The following is a 24,840-nucleotide window of genomic DNA, read 5'->3' as shown; positions in this document are numbered from 1 at the left end:
TGTAAACCCTGGAACTAAAAAAAATAGTTTTGTTAAAGGCAACACTAAGATATGGATCAGCAGAAAAACACTGCACAAAGCAAATATTTCCAAATACTGTAAGACATGTAGAAAACATTCAGGGAAAAGTATATTATTATTATTATTATTATTATTATTATTATTATATCTAGGACACAGCAGTGCTAAAAATACAGTTTTAATCCTGGATGAGGATTACAGTTCTTTGTAACAAAAAAGAGAGAGAACAGATTACAGCCATTCCTAATAATCACTTTGTTTTCAAGAAATCATTTTGCTATTTGTCAGTTTTCCTTATTAAGTAAAACTCTAAAAAAAATTGCTAGTAGTGAATAATGAAAAATCCAAACTCTACTCATCTATCCAACTAACAGTGCAATCATAGCCATGTCTACTCAGACATATATCCTATTGAATTCAGTGGGGCTTACTAGCAGGTAAGTAGGTTTAGGACTACAGCCTAAGGCTGCAATCCTATTCACACTTGCATGGGAGTAAGTATTATTGAACTTAATGGAAATTATTGTTATCATTATTCCGCCTTTCATTTTGAGAAGTAATACCAAGGCAGATCACAAGCAAAATCCAATAGCAAAATATTAAGTATGAAACTGATTATGAAAATAGTTACCCATAATAAAAATACATACTTTTGAGTAGACATATATAGAATCGCCCCCCTTTAGGATGCACACCTTAACGTGGTGAGGGGGTTTGAGAGTGTTGAAGAAGATGAGATCAAAGCCGTCAGGAGTCTAGACCAAGAGGCACCAACGCAGAATGGTCAAAGCTGAGACACCAGACTAAGACGCATCCAGATTCAGAGAAAGGGAATGGTAAACCACCTCTGAATACCTCTTACCACGAAAACCCTATGAACAGAGTATCTAAAATGCAACATGAGATAGTGCTGGAAGATGAGACCCCCAGGTCAGAAGGCACTCACCAAGCTACTGGGTAAGAACAAAGGACAAGTATGAGTAGCACTGTGACTAATGACGCAGCTGGGTCAAAGCCGAAAGGAAGCCCAGGGGCTGATGTGCACAGATGTGAAAGGAGAGTCTGGAGTTGTACGACGCACACATGGAATGTGAGAAGCATGAACCAGGGAAAGTTAGAAATTGTCAAGCAAGAAATGGAACTCATCAACATTAAAATACTTGGCGTGAGTGAATTAAAATGGACGGGAATGGGACATTTTCAATCAGGCAACTACAAAATATTTTATGCAGGAAATGAGAAATCAAAAAGAAACAGGGTAGCTTTAATAGTGAGAAGTGATGTAGCAAACGCAATTAGGAGCTATAAAGCAAGGTCTGAGCAAGTGATATCAATGAGATTTAACAGGAAACCTATTAACATAACCATCATCCAAGTCTATAGCCCAACGGCAAATGCAGAAGAAGAAGAATTAGAGAGATTTTACGCAGAAGTACAGGAGTAAGTTGATCACACACCAAAACAAGATGTGCTGATAATCATGAGGGACTAGAATGCAAAACTAGGGAACAGAGAAAAAGTAGGGATTTGGGGGAAATGGGGCTTAGGAGACAGAAATGAAGCAGGAGACTTATTGAATTCTGTGAAGCCAATAATTTGTTTATTGCGAACACTATTTTTGAGCAACCGAAAAGACGACTGTACATGTAGACATCACCAGATGGTCAATATAGGAATCAAACTGATTATATAATTGGTAGCAGAAGATGGAGAAGTTCCATACTTTCTGCAAAAACAAGACCAGGAGCAGACTGTGGTACAGATCACGAACGGGTAATATAAAAAATCAGAGTAAAGCTAAAGAAGAAGAACAAAGCAATCATAATGACAAAATACAATTTAAATAACATCCTAGAAGAATATAAAGATCAAATAAGGAACAGATTTGAGGCTTTAAACTTAGTTGACAGAGAACCAGAAGAACTATGGAGCGAAGCAAGAGACATTATCAGGGAAGAATGCAAAAAGACCTCCGCCTAAAAAGAGAGAAAGACCTCAATGGATGACTGAAGAAACTCTTAAAATGGTTAAAGAGAGAAGGAAAGCAAAAGCAAAAGGCGATAGAAACACGTTCAGAACCCTAAATGCAACAATACAGTGACTAGTACGTAGGGAAAAAGAGAACTATTACAATAGTTATTGTAGAAACAGAAGAGGACAACAAAAAGGGAAGAACAAGAGCCCTCTTCCAAAAGATTAGAGAAATGAAAGGGAAATTTAAACCAGGAGTAGGGATGTTGAATAATCAACAGGGGAACACACTGACCGAGGAAGATGGAATACACTGAAGAACTCTATAAAAGAGATGACAGGATGACAGATTCATTCACGGAGGAACCATATGATGAAGAACCAGAAATTTTAGAATGTGAGGAAAAAGCTGCTCTTAAAATACATGGAAGAAACAAATCACCAGGAACAGATGACATACCAATAGAGTTGCTACAAGCTACTGAGACTGAATCTGTCCAAATTTTGACAAAAAGTTGTCAAGAAATATGGAAAACTAAACAATGGCCCACAGACTGGAAGTGTTCAATATACATCCCAATTCCAACGAAAGGGGATCCCAGGGCATGTAGTAATTATTGAAATATTGCCTTAATATCCCATAAAAGTAAAAGTAACGCACAAGATTCTACAAAAACAGCTCTTACCATATATGGAGTAAGAAATACCAGATGTCCAAGCTGGATTTAGAAAGGGAAGAGGCACCAGAGATTATATCGCAAACATACGTTGGATAATGGAAAGAACCAAGGAATTTCAGAAGGAAATCACCCTGTTCTTTATAGATTACACCAAAGCCTTTGACTGTGTAGATCATGAAAAGCTATGGAATGCTTTAAAAGAAATGGGGGGTGCCACAGCATCTGATTGTCCTGATGTGCAACCTATACTCTGGACATGAGGCTACTGTAAAAAGGTGTGAAAACTGGAGGGAGAAATATCAATAATTTAAGATATGCAGACGATGCCATACTACTAGCAGAAACAGTAATGATTTGAAACAAATGCTGATGAAAGTGAAAGAGAAAAGCACAAAAGCAGAACTACAGATGAACGTCAACACTAAAGTACTGACAACAGAAGATTTATGTAACTTTAAAGGTGACAATGAGGACACTGAACTTGTCAAAGATTATCAATACCTTGGCACAGTCATTAACCAAAATGGAGACAATAGTCAAGAAATCAGAAGAAGGCTAGGAGTGGCGAGGGCAGCTATGAGAGAACTAGAAAAGATCCTCAAATCCAAAGATGTATCACTGAACACCAAAGTCAGGATCATTCAGACCATGATATTCCCAATCTCTATGTATGGATGTGAGAGTTGGACCATGAAAAAAGCGGATAAGACAAAAACCAACTCATTTGAAATGTGGTGTTGGAGAAGAGCTTTGCACATACCATGGACGGCAAAAAAGATAAATAATTGGGTGTTAGAACAAATTAAACCAGAACTGTCACTCGAAGCTCAAATGATGAAACTGAGGTTAGCATACTTTGGACACATAATGAGAAGACATGATTCACTAGAAAAGACAATAATGCTGGGAAAAACAGAAGGGAGTAGAAAAAGAGGAAGGCCAAACAATAGATGGATTGATTTCATAAAGGAAGCCACAGACCTGAACTTGCAAGATCTGAACAGGGTGGTACATGACAGATGCTCTTGGAGGTCACTGATTTGCCGTAAGTCGTAATCGACTTGAAGGCACATAACAACAACAACATATAGAATCGCACGATAATCTCATACTAGCAAATGACATGGAGAAATACATGTTTTAAGTTAGGTGTGGCCACTGTTTTTTCTTCTTCTGGTGAAAGTGGTGCTCCTACTTTGCAGACTGAAGAAATAAAAAGATTTTTGGTACTCATAGCCAATGTAGAATTTATCTGACCTCATCATTGCTATCCACACAAAGTACAGCCATTTTATTACTGATCAAATAAATGATCCTTGATACTTCTTACTAGTTTTTAATTATGAAACCCAGACCTACTCATCAGCCTAAAAGGAAACTGCCTCCTAGATGTATTTTAAATTTATTAAATTTATATCTTGCCCTTCCTCCCAGAAAGAGCCCAGGGCTGCAAACATTAAAAACACTCTAAAACATCATAAAAACAGAATTTAAAATATATTAAACCAAAACATCTTTAAAAACATATATATTTTTAAAAGCTATAAAACAGCTTAAAAAGCAATTCCAACACAGACTGGGATAAAGTCTCAACTTAAAAGGCTTGTTAAAAGAGGAAGGTCTTCAGTAGGCACTGAAAAGATAACAGAGATGGTGCCTATCTGAAATTTAAGGGGAGGGAAATCCCAAGTGCCAGTGCCACAATATGAGTGGTAAGCGGTGGTAACGCAGCCAAAGCTCTGCTCACGGCCGGAGTTCGATTCCAACGGAAGGAGGAAGTCGAATCTCTGGTAAAAAGGGGTCGAGGTCCACTCAGCCTTCCATCCATCCGTGGTTGGTAAAATAAGTACCCGGCATATGCTGGGGGGTAAAGAAAGGCCAGGAAAGGAACTGGCAATCCCACCCCATATATACAGTCTGCCTAGCAAACATCGCAAGACGTCACCCTAAGAGTCGGAAACGACTTGCACTATAAGTGCGGGGACACCTTTACCTTTGTGTGGAATGGACCACCTAATAAAATGGCATCTGCAGGAGGCCTTCACCTGCAAAGCACATTGATCGACTGGGTATATAAGGGGTAAGACGATCTTTCAGGTATCCTGGTCACAAGCTGTATAGGGCTTTGTAAACCAATACTAGAACCTTGAACGTAACCTGGTACCTAATAGGCAGCCAGTGCAATTCTTTCAGTAGCTGGGTGACATTTGGTGATACCCTGCCCCAGCGAGCAGTCGCACCGCCACATTTTTACCAATTGCAGCTTCCGGACCAACCTCAAGGGTAGCCCACATAGACTGCATTACAGTAATCCAGCCTACAGGCTACCAGTGCATGGACAACAGTGATCAGTGATCCTGGTCCAGAAATGGCCACAGCTGTCTTACCAGCTGAAGCTTTTAAAAGGCACTCCTAGCCACGGAAGTCACCTGGGCCTCCAGCAACAAAGATGGATCCAGCAGCATCCGCAGATTGAGAACCTGCTCTTTCAGAGGGACCAGGCAACTGACCAATTATTTGAACTCAGGAACCACCAACCCACAGCACCTCCATCTTGTTAGGATTCAGACTCAGTTTATTGGCCCTCCTCTAGCTCACCACCAAGTCCAGGCACTGGTACAGGGCTCTCCTGATTCAGATGTTATGGAGAAATAGAGCTGGGTATCATCAGCATACTGCTAACGTCTTGCCCCAAATCTCCTGATGACTATTTGCCCAGCAATGACTTCATATATACTATGGTGATGAGCAATCAGAAGTTATGATGCTTCAAATAAATAGTCCACTATTTCTTTCATGCCTCTTAAACAATAACACTGGGTCACCAGTCTGGTGTCACAACTGGCCTCATTGTACAGTTTTATCCTTAAAAGCTAAACATGCTTGGAAACCAGTGTGATATTAATCAAACCCAAACAGATGATCAGCATGCAAGCTCCATTTTAAAAGTGATGCTTGCCACCATCGGTGTTAATGTTACCAGAGCAATGAATGGATCAATAGCCAAGATTTGCCACTGATTTTGAAAACTATGACCTTGACCATATGGATGTTGATTAGATTATAAGCATGCAGCATTTGAATTTGTGCCTTTCCCTTTCTCAGATGCTTTCATCTGCAGTCCCATCAGAAACACAGCCTCGGAAGACTGTAATGAAATACCTGGCCTACAAAGTATTAATTTCAAACGACACTCTGCTCAAGATATCAAAACGAAGAAGAAAGCTTTCAGAGATTCTGTACGACATAGCATCAATTAACACAATGGGATGAACAGGAGTGGTTTGACAAAAGGGGTGTCTTAACAGGTGACATCTACATATGAACCGTTGATAGAGATAAAGCAAGTAGGGTGGCCACATGGAAAGAAAGAAGACTGGTGGAGAAATGAAAGCCTCTAGACTTCTGATTGTTAGGTGAAACAGGCCTATGTGCTTGTCCAAACTGAATGTAATTTGCATTGCAACATGTATCCAAATTCTTTTAATATCAGTGGCTATTAGCCATTTGCAAACATCAAAGTATACAAGCTGGGATCCAGAGAATCCCTTTGGTGGGCACATATATTTCATGTGTGTGTTATATCTGCTTGTCTCCCACCCCCCTGCACGCAACAGTATGCTCTGCATTGAAGGCAGCTGCTGAAGCTACCTCAAGTTTTGGTAACGGCTTGTGTGTAATTTTCAGAAGGACAAGGCCCAGATACCCCATTATTTACATGGCACTCCCTATACAGCCATTTGGATCCTCATCCCAGTTATCCTGTTTGCCTTTGACAGAGAACTCTATTCATTTCAATTAAACTGGAAGCCCAGTCCTAAATATGTTTTCTCAAAGGATTAAGTTGCACAAAGTTTAGTAGAAATTGCTTTATCATACGTATACTTAGGATTATAGCCCAAACTACACATCTGTACTTTTTTTTCTGTCCTAAATTCAAGAAAAAAATATTAATCTGTTCCTGATTAATCCACATATATTTTAGCTGCCAAGATACAGTGTTACATAGGAATGGTCTTCCAGATGATGCCCTGGTAACGATTTTTTAGGTTTGGCCAATATATATGGCTGAGGAATGTGAGACACAGAAAATTAATAACTACTGTATTTTGGCATTAACAAATTGACTAAACTGAAATGCCCACTTTCAATCCAAAAGCCCAACTTCTCTCTGGGGCTTAAAAGGGGATATTCTTATTCAAAACCTTCCCTGAAAATATAGTCCCTACCACACTGCAACAATATTGTTTTCTAACATATTACAAGGTCACCCCATTTGTTTTATGCAACATAAAGTGAAAAGATCCCTTGGTCAATACTTAAGACACTTTAACACAAAAGTGGAGGTTCTCCCTCCCCCAGCACAAACTGTTATGTCACTGGGAACCTGAAATCTTTAGAAGCTTGCCAGGGGCTCCTAAGCATAACTGTCAGAGAAGATGAGTTGTCTGCAGTAGCAGATGGAGTGGTGGGTTTGCAGCAGCAGATGACGTGCGTGATGTAGTGCAAATGTGTCAGGAGGGGTGCCAGAATGGCTCCACCAGCACATTTGCACCACACCAACCTTGTCACTGCCTTGCTACTCACCCTCTCTGCCCCATTATGCAGCAGCAACTCAGCCAGAGGGAGGTCAGATAAGCACCCTCGCTCCAACACTCCATCCACTACTGACAGCCTGAAAGACAGTTTGTCCACCATTACTAATCTTCCCCTGCAATATGTTGTCATGGGAATGTTAGAACATTCTAGAGTAGGGATGGGAACCTGTAGCCCTCCAGATATTGATGAACTACAACTCTCATCATCCCACACCATCAGCCACAGATGGCAGATTCTCCATCCCAGTTCTAGAAGTTTTCATGAGGCATCTTCCTTAACATTTTAAAAAATACTTCCCCCAAATCAACAGGCATATTGAGGAAATAAGATTTTTTTAAAAAAAAAATCACATTGCATGCCATTTGATTTACAGAGTAAGTAAATGTCTAAAAGGATACATACACCTTTTCTTAAGAAAATAAAATAGCCTTATAATATTGGTTAAATCAATCTACCATAAAAAACAACATCCTCATAGTAATGCTTTTAGTATCAGAATATGTTATTTGACCATTTAAATCATTTATAACTGCAAAGTTAAGAAACAGAACTAGGGCATAGTCAAATTCACCTTTCTGCTGGTCTGGGGTAAGCTGAATGCCTCGGAGCACAGGCTCCGCTGACAACAGCCCTCCACCGCGGCTGAGCCATGGAGCTGCCAGGACCCTGCTGGCACTGCCGGTGGTCCACTGGGGACTGCCAGCTCATTGGACAGGGGCCAGCGAAAGCCCCGAAAATGAAGTGCTCCAGGGGCATGGTGGCGAGAAGCCACGGGGGAACTTATGAAAGATCCTCCTCACGTTCAGACTACTCCCCTAGGTCCCGATCTCCCCACAAATTCCACCAGCCAAATGGCCGGCACAGTAAAATAATTTCATGTATTCTCCACTGTGGCCTACGGGGAGCGCTTACTCTCCGGGAGTCCTGTTTGTCAGACCCAGCGCTTCCTGGCTGGCTCGTGCATGCGGCTCCCAACAGAGCCAGTGTTCAGCCAGGCTGGCAGCTCCTGAGCAGGAGGATTCTGCGGAGCTTTCCGCTGGCTCCCCGGCATTTGGATTGCTCTGCTCAATATCTTACAATTTCAGAAATAACTTACTACTACTCCCTATGCCAAGTATGAATTTACTATATCTATTACTATATGTAATTTAACAAGAGATAATAAATATCTTCCTCCAAAGTATATCCTGCATGGTTCTATTAGCTGTACTACAATTAAAACTAAAATTTTATAATAGAAAAACCTTTTAGCAACTGCCTTTAAATTTTGCAGATTGATACTTATACCCTTAGCTTAGTATCTGGATTTTGTAACTAAACATTTAGTCCAATTATTTGTGTTAATTGGTTTCACATATATTTATTAACATCATAATAACATATGAAGAAATATGGATTCTAACCACTTTGTCCTCCTTTGGGAAAGCATCCAGGGAAGCAGAAAAAAGAGACGAACATAAAGGAAAGAGAAAAAACAAAAAGGAAAACATTAATAGGCAAATATAAATAAGGCAATTCTAGCATTCCTGTAAGCGTAAGGTTTACCAAAAGCGTAAGATTCACCAAAAATAAATCACAATATATGCAGCACCACACACATGCAGGAAGCATATATGAAGGATTTTAGCAGAAAATAAAGAAATCATAGTGGAATGGATAAATCAGGATTCAACACTCCAGTTTTGATAGTGTAACTGAGATCCAAAGGGCCATGTGTGAAAGACCAGGTGCTACTGGGACTTTTCTTGACAGCCCTTCCCAATATATCCCTATTCCATGGAAAGCTGCTCCTGAAAGTTAAGGACCCTCTGAAGCAGCACATGGCAGCAGTTTGTCTGGTTGCCCTGCACTGGTTCTGAAACTGTGGTGGCTTTCGAAAGTGCTTTTGTTTTAACTGTATTTCTTGCCATACTTTAATTGCATTTTATTGTACATTCTTACTGTGAGCAGCTCTGGGACATAATTGTATGAAAGGCACTATATTTATTTATTTATTTATTTATTTACTGCATTTGTATACCACCCATAGCCGAAGCTTTCTGGGTGGTTAACAACAATTAAAAACATTAAAAACAAATATACAAATTTAAAAACACATTTTTTAAAAAGGAATTTAAAAACACATGCTAAAATGCCTGGCAGAAGAGGAAAGTGTTGACCTGGCGATGTAAAGACCACAGTGCTGGCGCCAGGCGCACCTCGTCAATCCGTAATTTCAGATCATTCCATAATTTGGGGGCCACCACTGAGAAGGCCCTCTCCCTTTTGCCAGACTCCCAGCTTCCCAAAGAGTAGGCACCCACAAGAGGGCCTTTGATCTTGAACACGGTATATGGGTGGGTTTGTATCGGGAGAGGCGTTCCATCAGGTATTGTTGTCCTAAGCCATGTAAGGCTTTATAGGTTAAAACCGACACCTTGAATCAAGCTCGGAAACATACAGGCAGCCAAGGCAAGCGGGCCAGAATCGGTTTTATACGTGCGGACCGTCTGGTCCCTGTTACCAATCTGGCCGTTGCATTTTGCACAAGCTGCAGTTTCTGAACAGTCTTCAAAGGCAGCCCTATGTAGAGCACATTGCAGTGATCTAATTTGGAGGTTACCAGAGCATGGACAACTGAAGCCAGGTTATCCCTGTCCAGATAGGGGCATACCTGGGCCACCAACCAAAGTTGGTAGAAGGCACTCCATGCCACCGAGGCTACCACAGCCTCAAGTGACAGAGATGGTTCTAGGAGAACCCCCAAGCTATGAACCTGCTCCTCCTTCAGGGGGAGTGCAACCCCATCCACGACAGGTTGGACATCCACCATCCGGTCAGAAGAACCACCCACTAGCAGCATCTCAGTCTCGTCTGGATTGAGCCTCAGTTTATAAGCCTTCATCCAGTCCATTGCCACAGCCAAGCGCTGGTTCAGCACATTGACAGCCTCACCTCAAGAAGATGAAAAGGAGAAATAGAGCTGCGTGTCATCAGCGTACTGATGGCAACACACTCCAAAGCTCCAGATGACCGCACCAAGCAGTTTCATATAGATGTTGAACAGCATGGGGGACAGAACTGACCCCTGTGGAACCCCATACTGGAGAGTCCAGGGTGCCGAGCAATGTTCCCCAAGCACCACCTTCTGGACCAGACCCGCCAAGTAAGAGTGGAACCACCGCAATGCAGTCCCTCCCACTCCCAACTCAGCCAGTCTTCCCAGAAGGATACCGTGGTTGATGGTATCGAAAGTCGCTGAGAGATCAAGGAGAATCAACAGAGTCACACTCCCCCGTCTCTCTCCCGACAAAAATCATCATACAGGGCGACCAAGGCTGTTTCCATGCCAAAACCAGGCCTGAAACCCGACTGAAATGGATCCAGATAATCGGTCTCTTCCAAGACTGTCTGGAGCTGGCCTGCAACCACTCGTTCAAGGACCTTGCCCAGGAATGGAACATTTGCCACCAGCCTATAGTTATTAAGATTTTCTGGGTCCAGGAAGGGTGTCTTCAGGAGTGGTCTCACTACTGCCTCTTTCAGGCAGCCAGGGACCACCCCCTCTTGCAGAGAGGCATTAATCACTTCCCTGGCCCAGCCGGCTGTTCCATCCCAGCTAGCTTTTATTAGCCAAGAAGGGCAAGGATCCAGCACAGAAGTGGTTACACGAACCTGTCCAAGCACCTTGTCAATGTCCTATATAAATCTTAAAGATATAAATAATGTATGTTTAGTCTGTAACAAAGACCTGGTAAAACTAACCTTAGCATATGGCCAGGTGCTACAGATAACCTCCTCCTCAAGAGGCTGAATTTATACTATACTGTGGCAAGGTTAAAAATAGCTACCGTGTGGCATATCATCATTTAATGATACTCTCTCCAGCAGGGGTGGGAAACCTACAGCCATGAGCGAAATCAACCCTACCATGCTGTTTCATGTGGCCCACCAGCATCTAGGTCTAATGCACCAGCATTGAAATCCATTGCAGTGGTGAAACTGGCATTGAACAATGCCCCCCTGTCCCCCTTTGCATCACCACAGTTAGCAGGTCAGAGTGCTCCAGAAACATGAAGAACATAAGAAGAGCCTGCTGGATGAGGCCAGTGGCCCATCTAGTCCAGCATCCTGTTCTCACAGTGGCCAACCAGGTGCCTGGGGGAAGCCCGCAAGCAGGACCCGAGTGCAAGAACACTCTCCCCTCCTGAGGCTTCCGGCAACTGGTTTTCAGAAACATACTCCCTCTGACTAGGGTGGCAGGGCACAGCCATCATGGCTGGTAGCCACTGATACCCTTGTCCTCCATGAATTTGTCTAATCTTCTTTTAGCTCCAATCTGCTCCCAATCTGGGATGGCTTGGGAAGAATGGTGCACTCAAAGCTAGGGATGGAAAGGTCTGTCAATTTCAGTTCTCTCTGATTCTCATTTTTCTAGTCTTGAATTCAGTTCTCCACGTTTCTGCAGCAATTTAATTTTTTTTTAAATCCTGCTGAAAATTCCTCAGTATTTTAGTGTGAATTTCTCCTAATTGGTATGTCAGTCAAAACTTCATACGGACATGTGTTGTGGTCTGGGTGTGCCTATGCTGTATGCATGATGTGTGTTTCCATACGCATGCTATTCTGCTTGATCTCTCAATGGCTTTTGATACTGTTGACCATGGTATCCTCTTGGAACATCTGCAGGAGGTGGGGGTACTGTGCTTCAGTGGTTCCGCTCAAACCTCCAGAGCTGCTTCCAAAAAGTAGTTATGGGAGGCTACCGTTCAGCACCATGGGAATTATCCTGTGGTGTTCTGCAGAATTCCATTTTGTCCCCCATGCTATATGAAGTACTATATCTATATGAAGCCACTGGGAGCTGTCATCAGGAGATTTGGAGTGAGGTGCCATCAATGTGCAGATGTCACCCAGCTCTACTTCTCTATTCCATCTGAATCAGGAGAGGCGCCTGAGGTATGGAACCAGTGTTTGGAGGCAGTGATAGACTGGATGTGGGCCAATAAATTGAGGCTGAATTCTGAAAAGACAGAGGTGTTATGTGTCCAGAATTATCATGTCCAGGAGGTGGGAAGATGGCCTGTTCTGGGTGGGGTTGCTCTTTCCTTGAAGGAGCAGGTCCATTGCCTGGGAGTACTCCTGGTTCCAACACTATCACCGGAGGTTCAGGTGGCCTCAGTGTCTAGGACTGCCTTTTTCCAGTTCCAGCTAGTTTGCCAAGTTTGGCCCCTTTTTGGACAGTGCTCCATGCTCTACTAACTTCCAGACTGGATTATTGCAATGTGCTCTACAGGGCTGCCCTTGAAGATGACTTGGAAAACTTCAACTGGTCCAAACTGCAGCAGCTAGATTACTGGCAGGGGTTCCTTTTAGAACTCATATAACCTGTGTTTTAAAACATGCCAGTTCTTTCCAGGACCAGTTCAAGGTGCTCACACATTAGTGTTTAATGCCCTAAATGACTTAGGTCCCAATATCTGAAAGACCGCCTCCTTCTCTACAGATCCTCTTGGGTATTGAGATCTGCAGAGGGAGCACTTGGGTAGTTCCACCATTCTTGAAAGCTCAGAGGGGTGGCCCACAAAAGGGCATTATCTGTGGCAGCCCCTAAGCTGTGGAACTCCCTACCTACTAAAGTGCGTCTGCCAACTTCATTGTACAACTTTCAGAGAATGCTGAAAACGCCCCTCATTGCCCTGGGCTTCAACAGCTGAGATATATATTTTTAGGAACCTCGCCCCCTATTTTCAATGATGTTGTTTAGGTTGTTTTAATTATGTGTTTTAAAAAGATTGTAACCCACCCTGAGACCTCTGAGTGAAGGGCAGGACATAAAATTCCAATGATGATGATGATGATGTGGTGAGACTGTATGTGCTGTGTACAAGAGAGGGATGTATGAGAGTGTGGGATGGCAGTGCCTATTTTCACTTTGGCCACACACACACTACTGGCATGTGGCCCTCAAGAGTTTTGGCCAATGGAGAATGCAGCCCTCAGGCCAAAACATGTTAGCCATCCCTGTTCCACAGTGACTACATAAGTGATACAGAACAAGGAACACTGTTTGCCTTGGCCTTTCCCCGCAGATCCAAGGACCACCTTGCAGCCTGCTCCAGCTGACCCTATAGGCACCCAGCCATCTTGTCACTCATGGCCATTCACCACCAACTGCCCAGTGGGAAGGATCCTGATGACTTTTAAGTATGTTGATATTGTTTACTGTGCTTTTTTAAAAAAATGTCATGTAATGTTAGCTGCATTGGAAGGATTTGTATCCTGAAAGGCAAGATATAAATAATTATAATAAATAACTGTCCTGTGGAGCTTCTAGCAAGTTTTATTCCTTTCAGTGGGAATTGTATGGGATCTGAATGCAGTGAAACACTGCTTCAGTTCATAATTTAACTGAAAGAAAGCTGCTACCATTTTCATTTAAATAAAGAAAAGCACATTTACCCACAGAACAATGCAAAAGGCTGTAATTAGAAATGGGCAAATATTTGATCAGAATGATCAAGGGGATGGAGCGACTCCCTTACGAGGAAAGGTTGCAGCATTTGGGGCTTTTTAGTTTAGAGAAAAGGCGGGTCAGAGGAGACATGATAGAAGTGTATAAAAATATGCATGGCATTGAGAAAGTGGATAGAGAAAAGTTCTTCTCCCTCTCTCATAATACTAGAACTCGTGGACATTCAAAGAAGCTGAATGTTGGAAGATTCAGGACAGACAAAAGGAAGTACTTCTTTACTCAGCGCGTAGTTAAACTATGGAATTTGCTCCCACAAGATGCAGTCATGGCCACCAGCTTGGATGGCTTTAAAAGAAGATTAGACAAATTCATGGAGGACAGGGCTATCAATGGCTACTAGCCATGATGGCTGTGCTCTGCCACCCTAGTCAGAGGCAGCATGCTTCTGAAAACCAGTTGCCGGAAGCCTCAGGAGGGGAGAGTGTTCTTGCACTCGGGTCCTGCTTGCGGGCTTCCCCCAGGCACCTGGTTGGCCACTGTGAGAACAGGATGCTGAAATAGATGGGCCACTGGCCTCATCCAGCAGGCTCTTCTTATGTTCTTATGTTGATTTCAGATTCTCTAGGTTTCTCATTTTTCCAATCTTAAGTTTTGTTCACAACATTTCCATATCAGTTTGTTTGTTTTTTTAAAAAAAACTAAAGTCATGAAAATTCATCAGCAATTTAGAGCAAATTTCTTCTAATATACACTTGCCTGTATGAAATCTTCCTCATATATAGAAAAAGATTCTGCTGGATCAGGCCAATGGCCCATCTAATCCAGCATCCTGTTCTCACAGTGGCCAACCAGATGCCTACGGGAAGTCCACAGGCAGGAACCAAGCACAAGAGCACTCTCCCCTCCTGTGGTTTCCAACAACTGATATTGAGAAACATACTGCCTCTGACTATGGAGGCTGAGCATAGTCATCATGGCTAGTAATACTTCCCCCCCCCAAAATGAATAACATAATTATTTATTTATTTTAATACATTTATATACCACCTTTCCTCGAATGAACTCAAAGTGGCATACATGGCTCTCCACCTCTCCATTTCATCATTTTATTTTATTTTATTTTCCATGCATTTTATATGTTATTTTCATGAATATATACACTTTACCCTGGTATATGCATTTCTGTACACATGACTTGGTTGGAGAATTGAACTGAAAAATTCAAGGAAGTGCAAATTTCAAAGGACGGCTGTGTTTCAGTTCATTTATCATTTCAGAAAGTAACAATTAGGAAAACTTGCTTTTAAATGGGAAATGAATCTCCCCCATCCCTTACTTTGATCCAAAGGACTATATGGCCAATGTTTCGTGCACAACGAGGCTTAAGGCTCATTTTATTCTATTTTTTCACAGCAAACTTGGGGAATTTCAGTTTGTAATGCAGCACAAATACCTGCTGTTGGGGACAGAGACATATACCCTAGAAGACTAGTTGAATATACTTGAAGGTGTCATCTTGTATGGCCATAGTATTCAATGGGATGTCAAACTATAATTTGGCTATTTACATGGACATACATCAATTGTTATTTCATCAAATGGAAGGATTTCAGTTGATATTTAGTATTAGACATGCAGCACTGATTGACACAATACTATTTATAAAATCAGAGCAAATCTGTTGCTGTTGTCTTGCTATAGTTCTATTGCCACCACCTGCAGGGGATAAAATATGCTTCAAGTTCTGAAAACATCCAATGTACTACTTCTTGTGCTGACAGACTCTTTAGTTATATCTCTTTAGCCAAAGCTCTCTGAAACACACCAACATTTCATGCACATATTTATCTCTCTTCCCCTACTACCACTCTGACCACTGTGGAAGTAAGCTAGCCAATCACCAGCAACAGGGGAAAAGAGAGCATAAGTTGCTTAGTGTGGGAAAGAACACATGCCTCCCCACACCCATCAAAGACCAGCCATTCATGTCACCTCCAAGTACAATCCTAGAATCACAGAATCGTAGAGTTGGAAGGGACCTATAAGGCTAGTGAGTCCATCCCCCTGCTCAGTCCAGGAATTCAACTTAAAGCATACCCAACAGGTGACAGCCCAGCTGCCTCTTGAATACCTCCAGTGTCAGAGAGCTCACCATACTCCTAGGTAATTGGTTCCATTGTTGTACCGCTCTAATAGTTAGGAAGTTTTTCCTGAAGTTTAGTCAAAATCTGGCTTCATGTAAGTTGAGTCCATTATTCCGTGTCCTGCACTCTGGGATGATTGAGAAGAGATCCCGACCCTCCTCTGTGTGACAACCTTTCAAGTACTTGAAGTGTGCTATCTGTCATGCTTCCACTGGATGAGTCCTCAGAGGAGGATGGGGAGCAGGGGATTGGCATAGCAGACCCAAGAGAGGGAACACGCAGACCCATCCCAGAAGCACCTCCAGACCTCTCACCACTGGAAGATGTTCAGGATACAGCTGGAGCTCCTCAGTCAGACTCAGGTAGCAGACCAACGCAGGCGTTCTGGCCATTTAAGGCTATAAGCTCCTGGGAGTTGGAGGGCTGACTGCTAGCACCTGAACCAGGGAGGGGAGCTTAAAAGGCAGTGAGATGCCATTTGCCCTTTGCTGGAAGCAACATCAAGACATCAGCGCCAGACCCTCACCAGCTGTGCCTTGAAACCCGGATTACCCTATTAGAATATTGAACCTTGCTTTGTTAACTGACTTTGCCTTTTGGAAGATGACCTGGTATGTGCACTGAGACTGCTTGACCCTCTCCTTTGCTTATCTGCTTTACAACCAAGTCCCTACTTAGGCAGCTGCCAGCTAATTGTTTTACAGCACCATATATCACCACAGTGCAGCTGGCAGAAACTGATACTATCATATCTCCCCTCAGTCTTCACTTCTCAAGGCTAAACATGCCCACTTCTTTCAGTCTCTCCTCATAGGGCTTTGTTTCCAGTCCCCTGATCTCCTTGTTGCCCTCCTCTGAACCTGTTCCAGTTTGTCTGCAACCTTCTTAAGTGTGGTGTCCAGAATTGGGCGCAGTACTCAAGATGAGGCCTAGCCAATGCTACATAGAGGGGAACTACTATTTCATGAGATTTGGAAACTATAATTCTGTTAATACAACCTAAAATAGCATATGCCTTTTTTGCAGCCACATCACACTGTTGGGTCATATTCAGCTTGTGATCAACATCCTTCTCACATGTAGCATTGATGAGCCAAGTATCTCCCATCTTATAACTGTGCATTTGGTTTCTTTTCCTAGGTGTAGAACTTTGCATCCCTGTTAAATTTCATTCTGTTGTTTTCAGCCCAATGCTCCAGCCTATCAAGATCCATCTGAATTTTGTTTCTGTAATCTGGGGTATTAGCTACCTCTCCCAATTTTGCATCATCTGCAAATTTGTTAAGCATTCCTTACACGTCTTCATTCAAGTCATTAATAAAATGTTGAAGATCCCTGGGCCCAGGACCAAGCCCTGCGGTACCCTGCTCATTACCTCTCCCCAGTTTGAGAAGGAACCATTGATAAGCACTCTTTGGGTATGGTTCTGTAGCCAACTGTAGATCCACTTGATAGTTGTTCTATCCAAACCACATTCAGCTAGCTTGCTAATCAGAATATCATGAGGCACTTTGTCAAAAGCTTTGCTGAAGTTGAAACATATTACGTCCACAGCATTCCCACAGTCTATCAGGGAGGTTACTCAATCAAAAAAATGAGATAAGATTAGTCTGGCAGGACTTGTTCTTCATAATTCCATGTTGGCTTCTAGTAATCACAGCATTGTTTTCAAGGTGCTTACAGACTGACCACTTTATAATCTGCTCCAGAAATTTCCCAGGGATTGATGTCAAGTTCCCAAGTCCTCCTTTTTGCTCTTTTTGAAAAGGTATTCCATTTCTTTCTTCCAAAAAGAGGCCACATCTAGTTGTTGCTACTGGATCAACATGGCTCGCCCATGACCAGCCACATGACCCCCATCCTCAGTCATTACTGGAAGCAATTTAGCTCCCCCATGGAACTTTGTAGTATGTAAAATTCAGTGAGTTGTTTCCAATGTTAGTTCTACTCAGAGTAGATCTATTGAAATCAATGGACATTGCTAACTTAGGTCCATTAATTTCAACAGGTCTACTCTGAGTATAACTTAGTTGGATACAACCACATGTGACCAAGTGGCACTACTTTTCATTTGTTATGTTCCACCTTGAGCACAGAGATCCTCTCATGGAGCACTTCTAGTGGTTCCTCGTATCCCTGAGGTTCGGTCGGCATTTAGTAAGGATGAGTCTTTTGTGTGGCAGGCATTGCCTGAAAAACTCCATGTCGGTAGGAATCATTCCTGCCTACCCTCAGATGTCTATTAAAAACTGTTATCTGACAGGCCTCTGAAATATGATTTCTCACCCCCCAGCGTTTATTAATGCTTTTTAATATTTAACTGATATTTTAATGCTTTTACTATTACTTTTATTAAAGTTACTGTAATTTTGTAAGTTGTATACTGCCTTGCTGTATTTTTTATGAAAAGTGCAGTATATAAACAAACAATGAAAATAAAACAAGATTAATAGTTGAATACGAGCATAGAAAACCTTCAGAGTGTATAAATCAGAATCAGCTTTTCCATAATGTTAATGCAAAATTCCAAGAGAATATTGAGTCCTATTTAATATTTTGTTTATAAGAAACTGATTTCACACACACAAAACATGGAGTGAAGCATTCCAAAAGCAAATATAAAGAGTGAACAAAAACAAGGAACTGATTGGGGGTGGGGCACTGTGGAGATAAGACAAGCAAACCAGTCATAAAAATCTGCATAATTAGGATGCTCTAGCAACTAGGGATGGGGTTCGGTAGCTGGTTCCTATCCATTTGAATTCCGACAGTCCGGCTTTCAGGATCAATCTGCCATTTTTTTTGTTCCCAATTGCTTTTGCAATTGCCAACGCATAGTATTTTTTTCCAGCAAAAAAAAATAACATAATTGCTAACGAAAATGCAAATGCAAATACTTAGGTTATAGGCACTCATTCCACTGATTTGCATCAGCTTAGAGGAAAGCTGATTATGAAGACAATAATGTAAAATTCAGAGCGGATTTTTTTTAAAAAAAAAAGCATGCCGATGACAGCAGCTACCCACCACAAGAAATCAATGCCGGTCCAAAAACAATGCAGATTGTCAGATTATGTCAAAATCCAGTAATAAATCCAATTTAGCAAAATATTCTTCCCCATCCCTACTAGCAACAGAATCAATGACACGTCATTCTGACATGCAGTAGAAAACTTACATTGTTTGATCGTAGGGAAACACGGCCTCCACATCTGGCACAAAACTTTGTCCGGCAGTAGGAACATATATGGCCACAACCATCGGCAAACTTAGTTTTGTGACAGATTCCACACGTTGGTGCATCATCCTTATGCTCTCCTTGGTAACGACGAGATTCCTCACCTATTTTTCGTACTTGCTCTTTGTAACTTTCAAATTGTTGGTGCAATCTTCTGTAAAAAAAAAAAAAGACTTTTTTATAGCAAGAGCACCAAGACAAGCTTACACATTAAGTGTATAGCTCTAATTCATACTTGCTGTATCTTTATAATTTACCAAACATAAGCATGGATGCAAATGCCACTCTTGAGCTTTAAAAAAAACATTAGAAATCCAAAATGTGGAATCAACGTTGGTACACGTTGGTTACTTAAGCTGTCAAGAAAGATATTTCGCATGCAATCAAGTACCAATCAACACTCTTATTCCCAAACAAATACAGACACAACAGGGCACTCATAAATTTCATAACAGCCCCAAATTTTGGGGTTAGAAGGGTCAACACAGGCATCAGTCTTTCTGCCAGAACTTACAAGCCTCAAAAGCTCTAGGAAGGATTTCAGCACAAAAGGGCTCTTTGAAGAGCCATAGAAAGAGAAGAACCCTTCCTTGTCTTGGGTAAATTTAAATAAAGCCATTGCCCAAGCTTATTATGACTTTCAATTTACAAAACTTAGGTTCCTCTTCCTTTAAAGATTTTCATAAGCATTCTGTCATTTTATTTGTAACATTTTCAAAATGAAAGCTGTCACACACACCACAATTTCAAACAAAATTTTTAAAATGTGTACAAGAATAATAAGCTTTTGGCTTCATTCCTTCATCCTCACTCTTACTAGAATTAAGCCTAACAACATATAACTGCATTTGTGCTTATTCTTTCCAGCTGGCTTTGTCTCTTTCTTACCTTTCCTCTACACACTGTCCCCCCCCCCGAAATTTGGACTGATCCTCTGGTCAGGAACCCATCTTTTTCCTTATTTTACTATCTAAAAGTGCCCTAGACATTTTTTTAAAATACTATCTAGGATGCGCAGTACATGTATTGCTCTGGATTCCACTGAAAGCATTGCAGGGCATATCTCTACTAGGATGTTTATTTGAATGTTGACCCTTCACAAACTACAAACATTCGCATGCAACCATACTTTTTAGAATTATTTTTGCATAAAACAACATTGCTATTTACGTAATAGCAAAACACTACTTATTTGTACAGTCATCAGTCTGTCCACAATCTCATCAAAACTAAAATAACGTATGCATTTTGTTCTGAAATGTATGCCACTGATTACTGTCAGTCTAATATAAGATACAATCTTTTTCATGATTTCTGTGCAGCTTATACAACCCATTTGCAACATTTATATATAACATTTGCAACATATGCAGGTGAAGGATTAACCTCTGAGGGAATATTGCCTGATGCATCAAAGACAAATCATATACAGCAGGGCCCTGCTTTACAGCGCTTCGCTTTACAGCGTTCCGCTAATACAGCGGTTGTGAATTGTAGAAAGGCCCCGCTTTACAGCGCTTGTTCCGCTTTTACGGCAGTTTTTTGCCGCCGGGGGCCATTTTGGGTCAATGTAAGTCAATGGGATCCGCTTTACAGCGGTTTTCGCTTTACAGCGGGGGTCTGGAATGTAACCCGCTGTATGAGCGGGGCCCTACTGTATAGTATGCCAAGACTAGAAGATAAAAAAGGAGTTCAAAGGATTTCTAGGTATATTGAATTATGTTAACAAATTCATACTTAATTCTGTAGCCAGTACAGCTCTGACACATCTTCTCCACAATGACAAGGACACTTCAGGGACTTCAGGGTCTTAAAACAGATCTTAGTAACAGCTCAAATACTGCCAAATTGGAAATCATGCTTTCCATGAGTGCTTCAAAAGGAGGATGAGAAGTAGTATTATTGTGGAAAAAATTAGCACATTCGTGGCTGGATTCCTGGACATCAAGGACTGTAACAGCCGCAGAAATTCTATGTGCACAGACTGAAAAGTAAATTGTAGGCTTGACTTTTGGATGCAACAGCTTTCAATATTGTTGCTATGGTCAAAGCTTCAAGGCCAAAATTGATCATAACTTCCAAACTGCAACCCATCAGAAAGGTCTAAGGACCATCATATGTACAATAACTGAGGCTGAAAACATGCAAGCAAGTGGAACCCCCAACAAAATGTTACAGTGTATCCCCACTGTCTAAGGGGAGTGCTCCTACAGCTGGCCTACAGGAGCTCTGCAGTGCTGTTCAGTCCACTCTGGGGTGGAAGTGATGGTGCAACTTTCACTAATGGAGAAGGGATAATAGGCACCTCCCCTGCCCCCATCTTCCTTGCTGTGCTATATTGTGATAAAGGGCTGGAGCCCCATGCCTGGTTATTTTAAAGTTACACATAGTGGTCTACGTCCACTTCTAGTTTATTAGATCTTCTATCTGTCTCTTTATTTATTGCAGTCCTCTCCTTCACCAGTGACCCTCGTAGGGCTAGGAGTAAGCACTGGTCAATGGGTCTACAGGATTTATGCTTTGAGCACTATGGCACTTTACAACTAATGGTGCAGATGGGGGGCTCCATTAATCTGTAAGGATCAAATCTAATGAGCATAATGCTCTTTTGTATGGGGATTGTGGTTGTTGCTTTATATTTTTTTTTTATCAACAGGTATGGTTTTCCTTTCAATTCATACCTATTAAAGACAAGGCAGTATGTTCACATCAATATTATAAGCCTGAGGAACAAGAACCACACATTCTTCTTTGTGAGGTGTAGTCCATGTATCTCCTGAAAGGAACCCTCAGCCAGTTCCTTGAAGCTCTCATTTTATCGAACCGAAAACTCTTGGTAGCAAATGCTTCCACCAGCACAACCAACATAATTTTTATATTCCTGAATTGTAACAGCTGCCCAGCAGATGGCAACAGAGATTGCAATTTCACACAGCTGTTACCTGTTCAGTTTAAAGAACTGAGTTTTATTAGAAGCAAGTGTCTAATTCATAATTGTAAGAAAATACATTGGCAAACATTTGCAACTTCAACCTGTATGTATGGCCCAAAATGAGAGGATGACATGCCTGCTCGTGCATCCATCCAGCTTGTGGTCTGCAAGTGGACAGTAGTGTTGAAAGCTACAGTTTCTGTTCACAATGAATTATTTGGATCAGCTGGATACCACAATCATGCTTGGATCTTCATAAGGAAACCAGCTGGCCACAACCATACCCTGCCTAAGAGCATACTTTGTGCATCTCACTTGTGTACACAGAAGAGACCATCCTACTATTTGTTTCCTACTTCTTGTTGTATATCAAAATCAGCCTTCCTATATAAGTCCAGGCCTTGTGTAACTATATTTATAGGAGAGAGAAAGGGAGGGAGAGCATATTATCCATTTCTTGTGGGAAAATATTTTAATCATTTCTGAACAGATCAAAAAAGAGTGAGGAGAAGATGAGTGCCACTTCTACAATGTATTGTAAGTCTCTCTGCATAAGGCAATTGTTCTTAATAAGCCACCTCATTTGGGGGGGTTCTTGTATATATTAGGTGTGTCTTATATCCCATACAACTACAGACCTACATGTACCCAGTAGGTGGTATAGTGGTTAGAGTGCTGGACAAGTTCTGAGGGCATTCAGGTTCAAATCCACACTGAGCCATGAAGCTCACAGGGTGAGCTCAAGCCAGTTACCATCTCCCACCCTAACCTACCTCACAGGGTTGTTGTGAGGAAAATAGGGGAGGGAGGACCATGTACATTCCCTTGCACTTCTTTGAGGAAAGATGGGATATAAATGAAATTAATAAAAATTGTTGCATGAACTACTTGTGTGATTTCCTTGCACATATGTAAAGACTTTCAGCCCTGCTGGTGTGAACTCAACTGGAATGCCAAAGCACCTTTACAGGCACCCTGCTGCTAAATACATTTCAGCCTAACCTACCTTACAATGCTGTTGTGGAGATAAAGATAACAATCTTCAAGCACTCTGAGCTCTGAAAGGGCTAAAGACATAAACAACAATACTTCCAAATGTGCTTAGGATTGCATTTCATTCTAGCTTCCCTGTGTCAACTCCCTTTACACAAATGATTCTGGAACCCAGCATAATTCAAAAAGGTTCACTTCCCACAAGTCACTGTTTGCAATTAGAAAAAATATTTAAAGGATCATCCATATATAGAAGGTACAGAAAAAGTTTACAGCAAAGTGGATTACTATTCAATTTCACTTTTGTACTTAAAAAAAACCTTGCAGTAAAAGCCTAACTGGTGCTCTGCATTTTTATCCATCTCAAAAGCTGCAAAAGAAAATACTGAAAGATAAAGGCACTTTAAACCCTGGTGACTCAAGGCGCAACTGGCCAATTATGAGTCAGTGATTTATGATAGCTAAAATAAAGAAAGCTAAATATGCAGGCTTCCCACTATTCTTCCCAAAATGATCACATACAGCTGTTCAGCCAGGAAGCTTCTCTCTGACCAAGCCAGCAGGAATTATTATAGCCACTCTTTTTAATTCTGAAGCTTTTATACCTCGAAGCTGATGAAACACTTGTGAAAGCTCCATCTCATGTGGTTTCTTCCCCCAGACCCAGAGACTGCCCACGTTTACAATTGAGTCTAACTATACATTCTTAGAAGTTACTACTTCTGACTTCAGTGGGATTTCTTCCTCAAAAAAAGAATCAGACTTTGATTAAAAATAGCTAACATGAGGAAACTACAATTCCACAAGGTCCTAAGAAACTTGAAACTGGATTGATTGCCTGCACAGTGAGAACTTTCATGCCTGTACCAAGACCATTAGAGAAGTGACCTTCAGCATCTACATTCAGGCCAGGCTCATCTCCATCCCACTCCTCAGCTGACCGCCAGCACCTGAAGGATGAGGCAAGGAATGCAGATTCCTAGTGTGGGGTACCAGACATGCTCTGTAGTACTTAAGAAGTGAGATGTTGCAATGCAGAGCACTCCTGCATTAGTAAACTCTACACCATTCCCTTCTCCTAGCTTTTCATTCCCTGTTCCATGCAATTAGCATTCTGTGGCACTGAACATGCTCAGTCCTTATTGAGCTGTTTTGGGGGTCCCCCTTTGTACTTCTATAAACCTTGGAGTTCCTCCAAGCCTGTTAATATTTCCCTCTTGTTAGTGAATGGTGCCATTTTGGCAACATAAGAATCCATGCTTTGGAAAGTTTGCTAATTAATACGTATCAGGGGTGGGGAACCTGTGGCTCCTTCAGATGTTGTTGGACTACAACTCCCATCATCTCTGACCACTGGCAATGCTGATGGGATTTGGAAGGGGCTGATGGAATGTAGCAGCATCTGGAAGGCCACAGGTTCCCCATCCCTGCTACAATGGATTGGCTGTCCTCTGCCAAAGCAAGGTCAGGGTGAAGACAAAAAATCCCCCGACTCTGCCATCATTCAAGGGGGTATCATCACCTTAAAGCAAACTGTACTTGGCACACCTCACCTCCTTTAACCAGCCATTTTTCTTTTCTAGGTGACATTCTCAGTTCTTAGTGTAATTTGGGGGGTGTCTGCCTCTTAAGATTTTTGTCCTAATTTTTTTTATACTTCTGCAAACACCAGGATATCCCCAAGCAAGTCAACACCTCTCTTGGTTCTCAGTGGCCTGTTTTGGTTACAATCCTATTACCACTCACCGCTTGAGTTGACTATTGCAGGGAGTGATGCCACTGTTGATTTTAGTGAATGAAAGATAAGT

The 24,840-nt window shown here is 41.7% G+C and overlaps 1 protein-coding gene across 16 annotated transcripts in view; it reads right to left on the bottom strand.

The window, feature by feature from the left end:
* Positions 1 to 24,840, bottom strand: part of RIMS1 (regulating synaptic membrane exocytosis 1) — a 542,374-nt gene that overhangs the window by 300,490 nt on the left and 217,044 nt on the right. For all 16 annotated transcript variants that reach the window (XM_061623103.1, XM_061623106.1, XM_061623108.1 and 13 more), the window contains one exon: positions 19,048 to 19,261. In XM_061623103.1, coding sequence (XP_061479087.1) covers positions 19,048 to 19,261 — 214 coding nt within the window. The remainder of the gene's footprint in view (positions 1 to 19,047; positions 19,262 to 24,840) is intronic.

This window comes from Rhineura floridana, chromosome 4 (genome assembly GCF_030035675.1).
Source record: "Rhineura floridana isolate rRhiFlo1 chromosome 4, rRhiFlo1.hap2, whole genome shotgun sequence".
NCBI classification, from domain to species: domain Eukaryota; kingdom Metazoa; phylum Chordata; class Lepidosauria; order Squamata; family Rhineuridae; genus Rhineura; species Rhineura floridana.
The sequence above is the reverse complement of the archived record's forward strand: the minus strand, read 5'-3'. Positions and strand labels throughout refer to the sequence as shown.